Source organism: Halichondria panicea, chromosome 14, assembly GCF_963675165.1.
Source record: "Halichondria panicea chromosome 14, odHalPani1.1, whole genome shotgun sequence".
Taxonomy (NCBI): domain Eukaryota; kingdom Metazoa; phylum Porifera; class Demospongiae; order Suberitida; family Halichondriidae; genus Halichondria; species Halichondria panicea.
The window spans coordinates 691720-708898 of NC_087390.1; the positions used below are offsets into that span (position 1 = coordinate 691720).

Genomic DNA, 17179 nt, shown 5'->3' on the forward strand with positions numbered 1-17179 from the left:
TATAGGATGTTCTTGGTATCAAAATGTAGCCCATTTATCTGTAAACTTAGTACAGAAATTTGAAAGCTAAGCTATTAATTTTTCAAAAGTTATTACTCTAACCAAAAGTGTACCTGAAAACCAGTAAATCATGAATTATAAACACTGTGAACATTTGTAACACTCATAAAGGGATGGCTAGGATACTTAAACCATTGAACAATTATGTGATGAAGTCTAGGACCTTAGCTGTACAAGATTACTGTTTTATTACTCTAACCGATTACCCACTATAACAATTTGCTGTTGTTCTATTAATCACCACAAACCCACCACCTTATGTTTCCATCGAAACATTTTTGGATATGTTGTAGTTCAGTCATTCATCTACACACGGGTATCAACACCATTTGTTAGAAATACTCCAATCCAAAGATATTTACATTTAAGTACAACTACTCACACATTTGTGGTAATCTACTCTCTAGACTAAATGAACTGTATACCATTTTTTTAGCCTCACCTATTATTCTCCTAGAATAATTATGCCTCGGTGCGCATGCGCAAGCGAGGTATACGGTAGTGTGTTTGTGTGTCTGTCTGTCTGTCTGTGTAGACTGCTACAGCTGCTCAAGGATGAATCAAGTGCAAGTAAGAGTTTCTATAGGCTTCTAGTCATGTTTACTTGGATTTTAATTCGTGGATTTGCAAAATAATGCTTCGTTCTCTAGTTATGCCTAGTTTTGCTTACTTGGAATGCCATTGCAGCCTTTTCAGTAGAGCACGTAGCCAAACTTGTTTACCGAGTGTTACTACTCTACTTAGTAGTTAGCGATGCACTAGAACGCTAGCTATTGGTAGCTGCAAGAATGAGGAAGAGAGCTGCAAGGCTCTGTTGATGGCAGCCATTAATTTTAGACTTGAACTTTTGGCATCGATCGTTTTTAACAACAATCATGGTCGATCATTACCCACTCTTTGAGTTTGCATGCAGCAAAAGCAAAAATGTTCATCAGTATAAAAGGTATTAGTAGCTTCATGTTATGTAGCTTTGGCATCTCCACCGAGGCATCAGCACCTGCGGTGCTTTCATTGGAACAGTCCTAATACTAAGTTACATGGAGTTGCCTGTCAATGCACATTGCCAGGAGTACATCGCTAATAGGCACCAACAACTAACAATATAGGGGTGTGGTAGCCAGAAGTTGGTGTGGCCTCCAATTTTTCGTGCTAGCGTGCGTGGTTTCCTCCTCCAAGCTTAAAATCCTAGATGAAACCTGGTCAGTTGATAGTTTTTTGGTCCGTGTACTGTTTAAAGTTACTCAATCATTGTGATGTGATTCGTTGAAGGCACATTTTCGTACTTATAGATAGATTTTAGTGCGTATCTTGTGTTAGAAGGTCAAGGCCATTATTCACATACTTAGTTCATTTGGTTTGCTGTACTCCCCTTTGAGACCTCATACTTTGACACTGATCCCAATAAGGGGAGGGTAAGCGTCAGTCGTCTGGCTGTTCAAAGTGTGGTTGTGTAGATCAGAAGGTCAGGGCCATTATTCATAGATTTAGGAATAATGGTTTGCTGTACTCCCCTTTGAGACCTCATACTTTGAATGTATTCACACTGATCCCAATAAGGGGTGTGTGCGCCAGACTAATCAGGGTTTCATCTAGTAGGTGGGGGGTGGGGGGGGGGAGCTTACCCCCCAAAAGAAAGGGGAAAATAGGGAAGAGAGGGAGTTTGAGTACTAGACCCAACAATATCTAGACACAGGTTTTTTGCTGGAGGATAATTGGTCATCATCCATCATCTAGTCTTACCACAAACAAATCTATTCATTGCTTTTGGTAGTACATGTGGTTTCTGGTGTATACTTGCACAATTACAAGCCAGCATACCAAGAGTAGGGCTGTCCAAAAAAAATTTGCTTATTAGCAATTTTTCTTCCTCAATCATTGTGATGTGATTGGTTGAAGGCACATATTCGTACTTATAGATAGATTTTAGTGCGTATCTTGTGTTAGAAGGTCAAGGCCGTTATTCACATACTTAGGAATAAATACATTTGGTTTGCTGTACTCCCCTTTGAGACCTCATACTTTGACACTGATCCCAATAAGGGGAGGGTAAGCGTCAGTCGTCTGGCTGTTCAAAATAGCAGTATAGCATTATCATAGTACTATGCATAATTACCCGAGGCTGTGCCGTGGCCAGCGGGTATAGTAGTCATTTGGTTTGTTTGTTTGTGTGTGGTACATGAGTCTGCTTCTGCGTTTACAGCATGGATAGCCTTCACCCAACAAGTTAATACGTAGTTGCAGATTTTGATATAAAGCCTCGTTGTCGAATATAAGCGAGCAAAACTAAGAAGCTTAAACTTGCACGTTGGCAGCTAGCTAACTAACTACACGCGGCCTTTATTCGAGGTACCCTACTTATTTACAGCTGAAGTGATCCCGTACCAAGAACAATGGAACAGGGTCGCTAATAGAAAGCTAAAATTATGATTGTGGTTGTTGCTTATAATTATTATCCTAGCCCCAGAGCATACCCACAGGAGCTATACTGAGACTCTAGGCTTCTTTGCTGACTGTGCTGTGATCCTAGCCCCAGAGCATACCCCACAGGAGCTATACTGAGACTCTAGGCTTCTTTGCTGACTTTGCTGTGATCCTAGTCCAGTGCACTACTAAACTCCATTCTCAAAACTTTCAGCCTCTAGACTTTAATTGCTCCCGTACGTTACTTGCTGCTTAGCCTGCTTACATAACACCCTTAATTCTGATTTATGTGAACAGCCGAGGGTTAGCACTTAGTGCTCTAGTTAAACTTAACGTACTGAAGTTATGGCTGTTGAAAGATACATGTATGTTTAACTACAACCCCCCTCCGTTTATTCAATGGTTCGGGGACTCTTTCATCTGCCATAACTTGAATTCCGGGTATCCAATTTCAACGCTTTTCTGATTTTCTGAAAGCGAGACCTTTTATATTTGAGAGATACTTATTTCTGCTGCTACCCCTCACACACACACACACACACACACACACACCACATCTATTTAATGCCTGTTCCCATTCCCAACACTCCCATCGCCACCACAAAACCTCTAGACAATCCCTGAGGTTTATTATCATAAAATCACCTCAACCAAGCAACCTACATTTATACAGATAAGACACCCACCCACCCACACACACACCCACACACACACACACACACATACAGGGACGGACGCAAGTGATGATGAATGCGTACGCTGACCTTGTGTTCCAGTTTGGAATGGCTGACGGGAACCAAGCCGCTTACATTTATTCCAGGACCAACACGGCTGTGCAGTACATCAAAGCTGAATGGTTTTACGATGGCTTCAAGGTACACACACTATACACAGCATCAGAACTCTAGTCACAGAGGCAACTCTAGTACTCAGTACCTGTACAGGAACCAACTACTGAAGCCACTGACTAACTACAATGTATGTGCATCACGTACCCCCTCTCGTCCACCAGGGTTCAGTACCTAGCAGTTAGTGAACATTGTAGCCAGCTCTGTGCTTGTCTAAGCTATTACTCAACGCAGCTGTTACGGTTTATTCGGTGGCCAATTCACAGAAGCTCAGCATCCAAAATCCATTTCACATTCTCAAAGTAGGTATAACATGTTTGTGCCGACTGTTGCAGATTTTTGATGCTCTGCTCAACGGAGATCTGATACCGTATCCTACGTACTTGTACAACATCACTGGATCCACCAACTACTACAACATTCTCAGGACCTCGCTAGGTACACGTATGTTGATAGAGTATGTCAGAAAGTGTTGGATAGAAGTATACAGTCCTGTTTGGAGTGGGATATACTCTTTTTACCTATACGTAGTGTACTGAACATTCTACTGTATTATTTATCTTATGTTGGTACATACTTAACCAGTGTTTGGTTAAAGGGCTCTTGTTTGAGTAGCTACTTGAATTTGGGAATCTGTACAAGTTAAGTTGTGTGTATGGATTGAATTTGGGGAAGTCCTGGACTATACAATTATCTCTATTGTGGTCATGTACTGTGTTAGAGGAATTGAGAAGCTGTGTGCATGGCAAATAATGGCAAGAAAGATTAGCAGTAATACATGCTGCCCCTCCCCCAAGCCATAGTCTAGCCTGCCACCCTGTTTGAACTGTACACTGGGGGAAACACTGACTTAAGTATTGTAGGGTGTTGTTGAAATGTCATGCCCTGGGGTGATTGGTTTCTCCCTGTGTGTATACTTGTGTAAGGAAACCAATCTATAGCTGTCACCCCTTGCAAGGGCAGACCAACAGTGGCTATAATAAACAGGTGGTCTGGTTCAAACACATGCTATGGAGACTCTGAAGCTTGTTAACCTGGCTGTATTGGAAAGGGTGCCTGATTATAGGCTGACCACAATAGACAAGTTTCACTGCATTTAATTTAGTTACAGTATAAGAACTGTAGAGGGCAATTGCTGACATTTTGGTCATGCAAATTGATTATTTAAGACAGTTCTTCACATTCAATATTTCTTATTCGTCCAGCCTCCCCTGATTTTAACTACTACGTTCCCTTCATCAACACCACTGACATCAGACGAGCCATTCACGTCGGCAGTCTCAGCTATGGCTATCACGCTGAGGTGGACAGATTAAAGGTTGTTAGTTTTGTATATGTTCTTACCCCCCTCCCCACACACACACACACATTTCTTGTTCTTACCACCCCCACACACACACACATTTCTTGTTCTCCCCCCCCACACACACACAAATTTCTTGTTCTCACCTCCCTCCCCACACACACACAAATTTCTTGTTCTCACCCCCCCCCCACACGCACACATATTTCTTGTTCTCCCCTCCCTCCCCACACACACACACATTTCTTGTTCTCACCCCCCCCACAGATAAATTTCTTGTTCTCACCCCCCCCCCACAGATAAATTTCTTGTATCACCTCCCTCCCCACACACACACAAAATTCTTGTTCTCACCCCTCCCCCCCACACACTTAGCCTCGAGACCAGCCGTTCGTTATCTGAAAGAACGCCTGGTCAAGTTCCAATGTAGCACTCACTCTAGCTGAGTCAGCGTTTTATAGCATCATAATGATATTCATGGGTAATACACCTTGTGCGGACCTTTGTGGGCAATTACCGGTCCAAGAAATTCCTGGACCATAGAACGAGTGCTACATTGGAACTTGACCAGGCGTTCTTTCAGATAACGAACGGCTGGTCTCGAGGCTACCTACACACACACACATTTCTTGTTCTCACCCCCCCCCCCACACACACACATTTCTTGTTCTCCCCCCACACACACACACACATTTCTTGTTCTCACCCCCCCTACCCCCCACACACACACACATTTCTTGTTCTCCCCCCCCACACACATGCACACACACACATTTCTTGTTCTTACCTCCCCCCCCACACACACACACACATTTCTTGTTCTTCCCCCCCACACACACACATTTCTTGTTCTTACCCCCCCTCCCCCCCCACTCACATTTCTTGTTCTTACCTCCCCCCCCCACACACACACATTTCTTGTTCTCACCCCCCCACACACACATATTCTTGTTCTCACCCACCCCACACACACATTTCTTGTTCTCCCCTCCCCCCCACACACACATTTCTTGTTCTCACCTCCCCCCCACACACACACACATTTCTTGTTCTCACCCCCCCCCCACACACACACACATTTCTTGTTCTTACCTCCCCCCCCCACACGCACACATTTCTTGTTCTCACCCCCCCCCACACACATTTCTTGTTCCTACCTCCCCCCCACACACACACATTTCTTGTTCTCACCCCCCCACACACACCCACATATTCTTGTTCACCCCCCCCCCACACACACCCACATATTCTTGTTCTCACCCCCACCCCACACACACCCACATATTCTTGTTCTCACCCCCCCCCACACACACACACACACATTAAAGGTTTCTAATTTTGTTATGTTCGGGTTAACCCTAACCCTAACCCACACACACATTTCTCCCTTCACAGATAGGAGATGATGTTGCCGGGTATGTGAGGACAGTGAACAAGTTTATGTAGGTGGTCGTGAGAGGGGGTGGGCACATTCTCCCGTTTGACCAGCCGGAGAGAGCACTCAACCTCATCCAGAACTTTGTGAACATGCAATAGCCTATTATAATTATGTTGTCTGGAAATGATCATGCTTCAAGTATAAGGATAATAATGAAATCTATAATTATAGTCGTGTCATTTAATATGTTGTTTGAAGAGAAGATTTTAATTACCAAATCAACGAAACGATCAAAAACGATTGCTATTAGAGACATAAATAATTATGGAGTGTATAATTATTGTACAGAGTTTATACTCTCTGCCCAATGGTACACAAAAATATACTGTACATGTATAAGAAAGATAGCCACCGATTGGGAAGACTTATAAGATTTAGTATACAAACTAGACCATAACATAAAACAGGAGTCATGTACGTATTAATCATAAAAAAGGGTGCTTCATAAACACAATTCTTCGTCTGACATCAACGTACTCGGGACATGTGACAATGTTCTCTATTGTCCTCCAAAAAGTGCCGAATTCTTTCAGGGTTTTGTTTTCCAACAGCCCCCTGACAATTGGGGAGTAGTCGGTGATCTCAGCATTGAGGTGAAACACCTCTAGAGTCTTGTTCTTGGCTAACACATTTCCCACAGCTTCAGCCTCTTCAGTGGTAACGGTGTACAGTGTTAAATCTGTTAATGGTGGCAAATACAGACGGAGTTTCAGGTGTTTAACTGTATTGTTTTCTCTCAATGCTTCCAAGGCGGGTAGTAGACCCCCTGGCAACTGCTTATAAAACATAAGATCAATGAATTGTAGAGTTGTATGAAACATTTGGGCCAGTTCAAGCGTTCCGAAATAACTATAAAACGTTCCGATATTAAGCGGTTCATCATAACTCAACATCATTCCAGGTGAAATAGTTAGCTTAGTTAGACATGTGTTAACTTGCAGTCCCAATACTAAATGACTCATGCTACTTTCGAAACTAAAATCAATATCAGTCAGTGTCAATTCTTCTAGAGATGTGTTAGTCTGTAGATACTCACCAATAGCTTCATCAAAATCGCAGGTAAAGTAACATTTAATTAGTTCAAGGCTTTTAATGGAATGTAATCGATTGTCTTTGAGAGAACGTAAAACCTCACAGACATTAGCAGGATAATCCAAAGTTAGTGATTGCAAGTGTTGGTGGGTATAGAAATATTCCTTTATTTTACTTCGGATAATATAGAGTTCTTCAAGTATAGGACAATTGAATAGAGTCCTAAAAAGTTGCTCAGATTGTGCGGGAGTCACCTCAACATCGGAGTATCGCAGATATTGTAAGCTTAGTTTCCAGTGGTTTAATATTGAAATTAAGTTTTTGGTGGTAGACTCTGAAAAAACCACATCTTCTGTTGGAAACGTTAAATGTGGCAAGATTTTCGAGTTGTTCCTTTTTAACTCAGTCACGTTCAATCCAATTGAAATACACCAATGTTCAGTATCTGTGATGAGTAACTTTTTACTAAAAGGATCTTGTACCAAATGTATCACCAACATTTCAATACTAGAATGTGCAATGAAGTCAGACAACAACTCTTCATCAGCTGGCGATACTTGAGCACATTTCAAAACTTTCAAGCACTGTTTTGGCTTCAAAATATCAAGTATTCGTATCACAGTGTCTCTTGAGATGCCAAAATCTAGCTCTACAACACTTAAGTTTGGAGATAGCTGTATAGTGTCAAATATTTTTAATGTACATGGAACCTCAGGCCCATCAAATTCATCGTCATCACTATCTTCTGATTCTACTTCAATATCTCGATTACTGATACTGACACTTTCTAATTCTGGTAGTATCCTATCAGTGAGTGTATGCCAAGCAGATGGAATCTTGAATGTGGTAGACATTGTCAGATGCCTTACACTTAGAGTAAAAGAAGGCAACACTTTGTTGATTCCTGCTAACATCATCGATCTATCCACATAACTTTTATTAAACTTGAACATGTCCATTAGAGTTACTTTGAAATGAGCAGAAGCTACAACATAACCAAGTGCAAACTCATCAAGTGCAAACTGATCAATTCTCCAATTACCTAGCGGTGGTAGTTCATACAGCACATTACAATACAAGTCTTTCATGGCTTGCACATTTTGGCTTTCGTAGATCCACAGAATTTGATCTTCTGAGAATTCACACATTCTCTCGGCTTTTGACGATCCTTTCTCATAGTACACATAAGGAGTTGGAAGTACACACTGTGTCCATGGGTCATTCAGTTTAGTCAATCCAGCTAAAAACAAAAGAATCATCTCGTGTGATCCATCATAGGCCTTTGTTTCAAACAAAAGAAACTGCTCGAGTGGGGTTTTATTTCTCCAGACATAAAATGCAGCGAGGAACTCTTGAAGTGTTAGATGAAGGAAATTGTAAGATGGAGAACTGTTTCTTTTCATTATGGATTTATATAAAGGATGTACACTGTTCATGAATCCGAGTGTAGTGCTAGCATCAACAATATCTTCCTTGAAGAAAACCAATTGTTGTTTTTCTTTTGTTATTCCTTTGTACGCAATTCGGCAGAGTGTATCAAAATGTACCTGAAGTGACGAAGGTAACTCACTCAGCTCACCACTCCAATCATTCTCTAAACATCTTTTAATCAAAATTTGAGAGTATTCGGTGTATAGTTCAGTTGTTGTGTTGGGGATTATGCTATTGCTATTCTCATGGTTTTCTCTGTACACTTCAACTACAATTCTGGCATGAAGAGGGTTATACATTGCACTAGAGATACATGGATTAGAGTTAATGTATTCACGTAGTTCTGGTGGAGCCCCATCTTTGATCATTAGATCAATGTACTCTTGAATTTGTTTGGAAGAAAAACCTAAGATTTCAATGAACTGATCAACTCTTGAGCTACAAGTAACAGGTAGATCGCATACAGCCCAGGGCCTAGTGGTAACAAGCACGGTACTAGCTGGCAGAAGACATCCGTCTATTAGTTTCTTAAATATAGAGTCATTTTCTCTAAGAGATGGTGGCAACTCATCCAGTCCTTCCAAAATGAAAAGTATGCCCTGCCCATGATTTTTTCGGATAATAGCATAAATATTTTTGGAATAATCAGTATCTTCACATTGAAATAGATCAACTAATTCTACAGCTTTCTGAACATTCTCATCTCGAAGTCGGAGCAATACAACGAGGGAGTAATCTGTCCAAACTTTACCATTAGCCCATCGTTTGCAAAGTTCCCATGACAAAGTCGTCTTACCTCCTCCAGGAGCCCCTTTAATGACAACCAGTTTAGAGAATTTGCCCTCTACTTTGGAAGCTATCTGGTCCATTGTGATTGACTTTCTAGGAAATCCATCCAGCTCGCCTTTAACTATTTCTGACCAGGATTCTTCAATTTCCTTTCTTGATAAATGTTTACTTACATCTGCACATTCTAGATTAACAAAATGCTTAACACACTGGAGAGGATATTTGTCATCAGCAGGGAGAGCTCTTGTATCGTAAATACTAGTTAAGTATGATCGATAAATTCCTATTGCTTCATCTGGTTGGATGGTAGAACGATTATCTGACTTGGATTCTACAGTATAAAAGAATAATCATGAAGCGAAGGTAATAATACAGTGGAATGTTCAATAATGGGCCCTCCAAACTAAGTAAACAGTGAGAAGTACAATAAATAGGACTGCGCTTCCACCCTCAAACTTTCAGAGTAGTCTTACATGAACAAATGCAGCAATCCCTGAGATGTGTCCTTTACTCTATCACCACCTACACAAACTACCGATTAGCTAACTCACTGGTTGGTCCAGGAGTCGTTGTGGACAATTTCTTCTTAGATGGCGCAGGTGAAGTATCGTCATCTGCTATAATTATATATACAATTGACTGAAGTACATAAAGATAATATATAAGTGTTCGTGACGAGGTGGACTATCCATTCACATAGTTAAGTACTGTTGACTATTCATAGAAATGCTCATAGTGTGGTCTATATTGCTAGTATAGCCTCACAATTGTTCTATACATATCTAAGTTACGTTCCTAGCTTTAAGCTACGGTATACTGATATTTATCAATAGAAAAGGTCAAGGTTAGCCTCATGACTATTCATACCTGTACATGCCTCCTCTATAGCCTCAGCGACATCATTCCGTGCAACTGTTGGTGCTCTGAGACTTTGACATATGTCAGAATAGGTGAGAGGGCCAGTCTTCAAGCGAGCAGATATCATTTCACGTAAGCAGTCCTTGTTCCTGTGACACTCATCTTTTATATCTTTGAGGGTGCCAGGATCTAATCCCAGATCAAGTCCCAGGTCTAACCAGTCTCCAGCAGCTTTTATCAAGTTCTTGTAAACAAAATTCAAATCACCGAGAGTCAGAATTGAGCCTACAAAAATTACAACCAAATGATAAGTACACAATGTCATACATACACATGGTTTACGCAAGCATGTTCTCTGAGGAGCAATAATGTCATTGTGTATATTATGTATCATAAGGAGACACCGCTTACCAAGCGTTGGTCCAGGGTTTGCTTCAACATCTCCTGACTGTAACAGTAAGCGGAATATCAGTAACAGTATATACAGACTGAGAGTGGGGGGCCGATTAGTGCTCTGAGCTCTCACTTGGAACTTGATCGGCTTTTCTTGAGTATCAAAAACTAGAAAGTAAGAGTGACGTTTATAATTATTGTGGCAGTAAATATTACCTGATGTGGTTGAGTTCCATTGTTTCCGAGGGTTCCATCTCACCAAGCAGGCAGTGATGAGTGAGTAGCAGGTGATAAACACAGCTGACAGAATGAGAACGGCCAGTGCACTCCCCCTCCATCCCAGCTCACAAGGAAACACTCCGGTCCAACTCAAGTCAACCACAGGGCAAGCAGGACGTGGGGGTGCTGTGTAGAGTTGCATAGATATATTCATGTGCTGTGACATCACAATTGTACTCCGTGAATGCACTAATGGCTGTTTAAACTGTCCTTTAAGCATAATGTGGCCTATATTATATGCCCCGTATTAATATGCTCGGTATAATTATACCAAGTGTATGATAAGAAATGTTATGCAATTATTGGCGAGTATGCTTCACTGACTCACAGGAAAAAGTTTGTAAGAAGAGTATGTATCTGATGGTGACCATAATGAAGTAGAGTTGGTAGAGGACAGGGGTGATCAACACAGAGGCAAGGCAGGCTCTGAGCTGCCAACTAGGCTTACGGAAAACCAGGGTAACATCGTCGTCCAGATCATTTGAGAGATAACGGGCATGTCTCTGAGATGTCATCTTCATGATTCTATCAAGAATAGACCAACTGTGCCAGCTCCAAGATTTAATGTTGTGGTTGAAGCTTACTTCTTCAGTGCAGATTTGATGCCAGTCAGAACAGAGAATCTTGCATGTGCTTTGTTTACTTGGCTGTACGTACAAGACCCTCCTCCTTTGACCATACAAAACCCTCCCCGTTTTTTGCAACGCTATTCTTTCAGTTGTTCCATCAATGATCTTTACCTTATAGTTATGCATGACTAGCTATTGTGTAAACTGTTCATAATAATGTTCATCCCTGCTTCAAGTATATGAACTGCACTATATATAGTAAATCTCACAATGTCATACATGTACATGTACATACTTATAATTATATTCTCGCATATGCCAACTTGTTATAGTAATACGGTAAAGCATGGGTCATCAACGAACATACAATACATTTTATTACATGTAGAATTATATGAATTGAGCAAAGAAACACAAAATGTACAGAAGACAATAACGGTGAATGAAATGATTTTAGCTAGCTATACAGATTATTTCAGCCATGGTCTATTGGCACCGTAATTGTCCTCTCTAGCTTTAGTTCTTCTCTGTAGGGACTTGAGAAGTTCATCATGTGGTGAGGGTGCTGCCACTTGATTGGACGACGTAGAGTTGCCATGCTTACGTAATGTGTTACGTCTGTAGTTGGCCGGTCTGTATGCAGTGTTCTTCATACCTGTATATAGTACAAGCACAAGAGCGGCCGATGAAGTCAGAATTGGTACACTGTCATGTATGTAGTAGCAAGCATGCAAATCTATACTATAGTTCAGTAGTTACAGAAGACAAAATAACCCAGGGCCAAATCTACACCTAAAAAATGTGCACGCTGCTCAGTAAACTTCAGACTACCAAACTATATACAGTCTCAAATAATGAGCCTATACAAGTGGTTACACACAAGTACTGACAGTAGCCAATCAACTGACCGAAAATGATCTCTTCAATAGCTCCGTCGTAGATCTGAGGCAGTACGTCCACACCCTGATCATCCTGTACACACAAGCAAGCAGGTTCTCAGTTAATATATAGACAGACAGAACATTCTCAGTTGATATTTAGACAGCAAGTGATTATTATTCAAGAGATATTCTTATACCAGGAGAGGGTGTTGTTTACCTCTGATAAGGAAGTGTCATCCACGCAAGGTAATACACACAGTTGCTATAATGGGGGAATGAGAGAATGTGTTAACAGAATGATTGATGTACACTCTTGTGATATACTTACAGCTTGTCTGATGGCTATCTTGGCAAGGTTTTCACTGTCTGCTTTCTGTATAGAGACAAAATATCATTCACCATTCAAACTGTACTGTATACCACACCCAGTACACACTGTACATGACTGTACTTAGAAACACTAAAATACAAATACATACGGGAAAGGGAACCAACATTTGACAAAGGTTTGAAACAATTTCGTTGGACAATGTATAAACAAAGGTGAACATGTTGTTTGTAGATAATCAGTCGCCCTCATCTTCCCTGAAGCATATCAAACAGGAAACCACCACAGACCACTAAAGGTGGTTGATGGTATCAGCAATAGTTGTAGGGTCAACTGCTGGTCACCTAGGGCAGTATACTAGAAAGGCTGATCTCATGATATGCCAACATCTATCCTACATGTCAATGATTTATAGTAAGAAAGTTACTCTGAAGTTTGTGACGAATCTGTGCAGAACGGGGAAGATGGAGTTTGGTTGACTCAGTTTAGCATTTTCTCCAAAGTATTGCACAACTTCTCCGAACGCCTCCTACAAAATGAGGTTTAAGCAATCAATTTATAATAAAGATGTCCATTAAAATCTTAAAGCTGAGCTGACCTTGGCAGTCTCCAATCCTTTCTCCAGCTTGGTGACCTTAGGCTCTGCCTCCAGACAGAAGGTCTTGAGGGCAGTGTTCTGTTTATTGTTGATGAGCTCTCCAGTCGCTTCCTTTATGCCCTTACTGATCTGACGGAAGTCGGCCATAAGTAGGTCCAGAGAGACTGTGTGGGTGTGTGTGTGTAAGGTGTGGTGTGTGGGTGTGAGGTGTTGGGTGTGATGTGTGGTTGGAGGGGGTGATAAAGATCTGTTTACAGAGCAGTCTATTGTTAAATAATAAAAGCCAGAGAGACAGTGACAGTGATTCAAAAGATTCAAACTACATATAATTCCAAGGCTGTTTAGAGCTAATGAAACAAGAAGCTGATGATAGACACCATTTTCTCACCAGGTGCAGCTTTATCCAGGTAGGTGAGCTCATGGACAAATCCTAACAGCAAGGGGAACTTGTCTCGTATCACTCCTGCTACGTAGTGCATCAGTGTTACCGTGTGGTCACTAGGGGCCTTAGAATCACGCAGCTGCATGGGTAGAGAGAGAGGAGGTCACACATACTCTATAAAATTACACTGTATAATGCAAAACTTTTGAGAGGCTTAATTTTTGTTGTTTTCGTGTATTCACGAAAATTAGATGTGCAAAGATTAAAGGCGTGGCTCCGGTAAGCAGTTATCCCACAAACATGCAACGAAATGCTTTCAGAGGCCATTCCATGAAATGTAAGCACCTCGAAAATTTCGCGCTATACAGTATATAATCATGCTCGTGGCCTATATGGTTTGCTGTACATGTGAATGCTTGAGAAAAAGTTAATCCATCCACAAACAGTCATAATTTATTGTCTGTTAGAGTGACTCAGTTTGTGTGGCCAGCTCACCATGTCCAGAGAGGCCACCTTGAACCCGTACACTCCACCCCTCTTACTGCTGTTCATGTAGTTGCCAAACGCAAGAATTATCTGCAAAATAAGATACAAAGCAAGAGTAAACCACAACCAAATGTACGTAGAGTCTACACTGATATTAATTTTTGGCAAAAGAGGGGGGAGGCTATGGCTCTGTAGAATGCATTAGCCTGAAAGTCATGACAGTATAGGGGGACTCTAGCCCTCCCCCGGAGCCCCCATACTTCCTATGATGGGAGGCTCTGTAGAATGCATTAGTCTGAAAGTCATGACAGTATAGGGGGACTCTAGCCCTCCCCGGAGCCCCCATGCTTCCTATGAGGGGAGGCCTGTAGAATGCATTAGTCTGAAAGTCATGACAGTATAGGGGGACTCTAGCCCTCCCCGGAGCTTCCTATGAGGGGAGGCTATGGCTCTGTAGAATGCATTAGTCTGAAAGTCATGACAGTATAGGGGGACTCTAGCCCTCCCCCGGAGCCCCCATGCTTCCTATGAGGGGAGGCTCTGTAGAATGCATTAGTCTGAAAGTCATGACAGTATAGGGGGACTCTAGCCCTCCCCGGAGCCCCCATGCTTCCTATGAGGGGAGGCCTGTAGAATGCATTAGTCTGAAAGTCATGACAGTATAGGGGGACTCTAGCCCTCCCCGGAGCCCCCATGCTTCCTATGAGGGGAGGCTATGGCTCTGTAGAATGCATTAGTCTGAAAGTCATGACAGTATAGGGGGACTCTAGCCCTCCCCCGGAGCCCCCATGCTTCCTATGAGGGGAGGCTATGGCTCTGTAGAATGCATTAGTCTGAAAGTCATGACAGTATAGGGGGACTCTAGCCCTCCCCGGAGCCCCCATGCTTCCTATGAGGGGAGGCTATGGCTCTGTAGAATGTATTAGTCTGAAAGTCATGACAGTATAGGGGGACTCTAGCCCTCCCCCGGAGCCCCCATGCTTCCTATGAGGGGAGGCTATGGCTCTGTAGAATGCATTAGTCTGAAAGTCATGACAGTATAGGGGGACTCTAGCCCTCCCCGGAGCCCCCATGCTTCCTATGAGGGGAGGCTATGGCTCTGTAGAATGTATTAGTCTGAAAGTCATGACAGTATAGGGGGACTCTAGCCCTCCCCGGAGCCCCCATGCTTTCTATGACGCTGTAACAAGCAAGTACGGGGGCCACTAACAAGTGAAAGTGAATGTCTAAGTTCAACAAGACACACAGATAGCAGTTTGCTCACCTCTAAGACTTTCTTAAAGTGGTCTGAAGAAGTCACAGATTTAGAGGCTGCTATCACTGCATCAATTTGCTGTGAGGAGAAAATGTATTAGCGTAGTCAGTCTGTAAGGCCAGAACCTAAAACAGCATTCAATGGCCAAATCTTGTTTTCCAACAAATGAAATTACTGCTGTTAGGCAACCCACAAGGCGGGGGAAGCCGCACAAGTACTACATGTACTATTACTATTATGCTCAACTCACAGGGATTAGAATACCAATGTCCTCCTCAAAGTTGCCCATGAAGATCATCACATTCAGTCGTGCTTGTAACCTCTCTACTCTGTATAACTGCACAATGAGGGAATAGGATAAGTAACTACCAAGGGCCGTCATGAAAATGAAAATTAATGGCCTGTTGCAAATATGCGATTTGAGCATATCATCTGAAAGAGCTTCTTCTAAGCTTTCAGAAAATCATAAAATCGTTGGAATTTGACCATCAGAACTCTATTTAAAGAGACAACTCTAGTAATTTCAAAATGCAGCCTATAATTATACGTAGCTACCCATCACCTACAGCAAGCGATTGCTTCTCTCACCTCAAACACAAACCGGTCATTGTCTGGCAGTGTCTTCGGGTCTTTCTTGTCTTTCTGGAACTGACCAAACTTCTTAACCTCGTCTTCGTTGGGAGTCACTTTGTTTAGGATCTCCACCAAATCCACTGGCAGACGTTCCAAGTCCATCCTGGGGGAGGGGCCAACAAGAACATCAAAGGGTAGGTGTGGTGTATAATTATAATCAGTCACGCACAGTAGTAAACAAAATGACAACGCATGTACAGTACTTGTATATCAGAGGAGGTACGACAGGCGCGGTGCAGCTCAAGCAATTAGCCTTTGATTGAATAATAATTATCCTCCCACATCGTATGTTTTTGCTGAGAGTAATCAGAGGCTAATTACTTGAGCTGCACCGCGCCTGTCGGACCTCCTCTGCTTGTATATCAATTGTAAACTCCACATTAATTTGTTTTCAGATCCCCTGCTACTGTAGCTAACCATACTTACTGTGTGATGACATCTTTGAGCTCCTCTGAAGAACACGTAATCTTCCTCCGTGCAATGGCAACGTTCTGAGATCTGTTGGTGTCCAGTAGCCCTTCCTTCTGCACCGTCTTCTTGCGGGGGGTGGGCTCTGGCTTGACTCCCTCTCCGTCAGGCTCATTATTAGCAGGTGTGTTCAGCTTGAAGGTCTCCTCAAACTCTGAGTGAGAGAAAAAAACCAATTGAACAGTAGAGCTATGTGATACCGATCTTGGAGTTTCCGGTCTCCATTGTTTTCGAAAAATAAACAAAGTACTGGATCGCTCGATAGTTATAAACAAGTACATACTGCAATACGTGAAGACATATATGAAATATTAAAAGACGTACAAATGACAAAATTTTCACACTCTAATCACATGACCACCCCTCACCGGTAAAATCGATCAGTTTGATGATTTTCTCATCGTCCATTTCAGTAAAGACAGTGCCTGCGATCTGGGTAGCTGGGATACTGGACCAGTTGAGTAGGGGCAGTCGATACTTGGTCTCAATCTTCCTCTTACCCCCGCGGACTGGGGACAGCGGGAGAGAGAGGGACAAGTACATACAGTGTGTATTATCAGCTCTACAGCTACATGCATAACTATATGTATGATGAGTACAGACAGTAGGATTCTAACATTCTGATAACTAAACAAATTCTGAGCTGAAATTATAATTATGTTTGAAACTTAAGATACAGCTAGTAACTTAATTAGATAATAAAAATTTCTTCTTCAGAAAAAAGTTG

The 17179-nt window shown here is 42.1% G+C and overlaps 3 protein-coding genes across 10 annotated transcripts in view; 1 reads left to right on the top strand and 2 right to left on the bottom strand.

Moving 5' to 3' along the window:
- LOC135347253 (formin-like protein 2) overlaps window positions 1-17179 on the bottom strand; it is an 83312-nt gene that overhangs the window by 26504 nt on the left and 39629 nt on the right. The window contains exons 11-23 of one of the 3 annotated variants that reach the window (XM_064545146.1): window positions 16821-16961; window positions 16411-16606; window positions 15940-16087; window positions 15602-15688; window positions 15361-15429; window positions 14106-14186; window positions 13617-13749; window positions 13229-13392; window positions 13058-13159; window positions 12631-12675; window positions 12520-12564; window positions 12330-12393; window positions 11767-12076 (exon numbers count right to left, since the gene is read on the bottom strand). In XM_064545146.1, coding sequence (XP_064401216.1) covers window positions 11892-12076; window positions 12330-12393; window positions 12520-12564; window positions 12631-12675; window positions 13058-13159; window positions 13229-13392; window positions 13617-13749; window positions 14106-14186; window positions 15361-15429; window positions 15602-15688; window positions 15940-16087; window positions 16411-16606; window positions 16821-16961 — 1460 coding nt within the window. In that variant the 3' untranslated portion in view covers window positions 11767-11891. Of the gene's footprint in view, window positions 1-11766; window positions 12077-12329; window positions 12394-12519; window positions 12565-12630; window positions 12676-13057; window positions 13160-13228; window positions 13393-13616; window positions 13750-14105; window positions 14187-15360; window positions 15430-15601; window positions 15689-15939; window positions 16088-16410; window positions 16607-16820; window positions 16962-17179 lie in introns of those variants that run through there. The other 2 variants (XM_064545144.1, XM_064545145.1) reach the window with 2 other exon arrangements.
- Window positions 1-17179, top strand: part of LOC135347268 (probable serine carboxypeptidase CPVL) — a 45665-nt gene that overhangs the window by 8758 nt on the left and 19728 nt on the right. For 2 of the 5 annotated variants that reach the window (XR_010398318.1, XR_010398319.1), the window contains 3 exons: window positions 3210-3767; window positions 4535-4647; window positions 6028-6272. The exons of the other annotated variants lie outside the window; for them this stretch is intronic. The gene's annotated coding sequence lies outside the window, so the exon portion shown is untranslated. Of the gene's footprint in view, window positions 1-3209; window positions 3768-4534; window positions 4648-6027; window positions 6273-17179 lie in introns of those variants that run through there. 5 annotated transcript variants of the gene reach the window in all.
- The window catches only part of LOC135347248 (uncharacterized), a 35393-nt gene continuing 24512 nt past the window's right edge, over window positions 6299-17179 (bottom strand). The window contains exons 1-6 of one of the 2 annotated variants that reach the window (XM_064545137.1): window positions 11181-11591; window positions 10790-10978; window positions 10592-10741; window positions 10190-10465; window positions 9874-9939; window positions 6299-9653 (exon numbers count right to left, since the gene is read on the bottom strand). In XM_064545137.1, the coding sequence (XP_064401207.1) occupies window positions 6496-9653; window positions 9874-9939; window positions 10190-10465; window positions 10592-10741; window positions 10790-10978; window positions 11181-11373 (4032 nt within the window). In that variant the 5' untranslated portion in view covers window positions 11374-11591 and the 3' untranslated portion in view covers window positions 6299-6495. Of the gene's footprint in view, window positions 9654-9873; window positions 9940-10189; window positions 10466-10591; window positions 10742-10789; window positions 10979-11180; window positions 11592-17179 lie in introns of those variants that run through there. The other variant, XM_064545139.1, reaches the window with a different exon arrangement.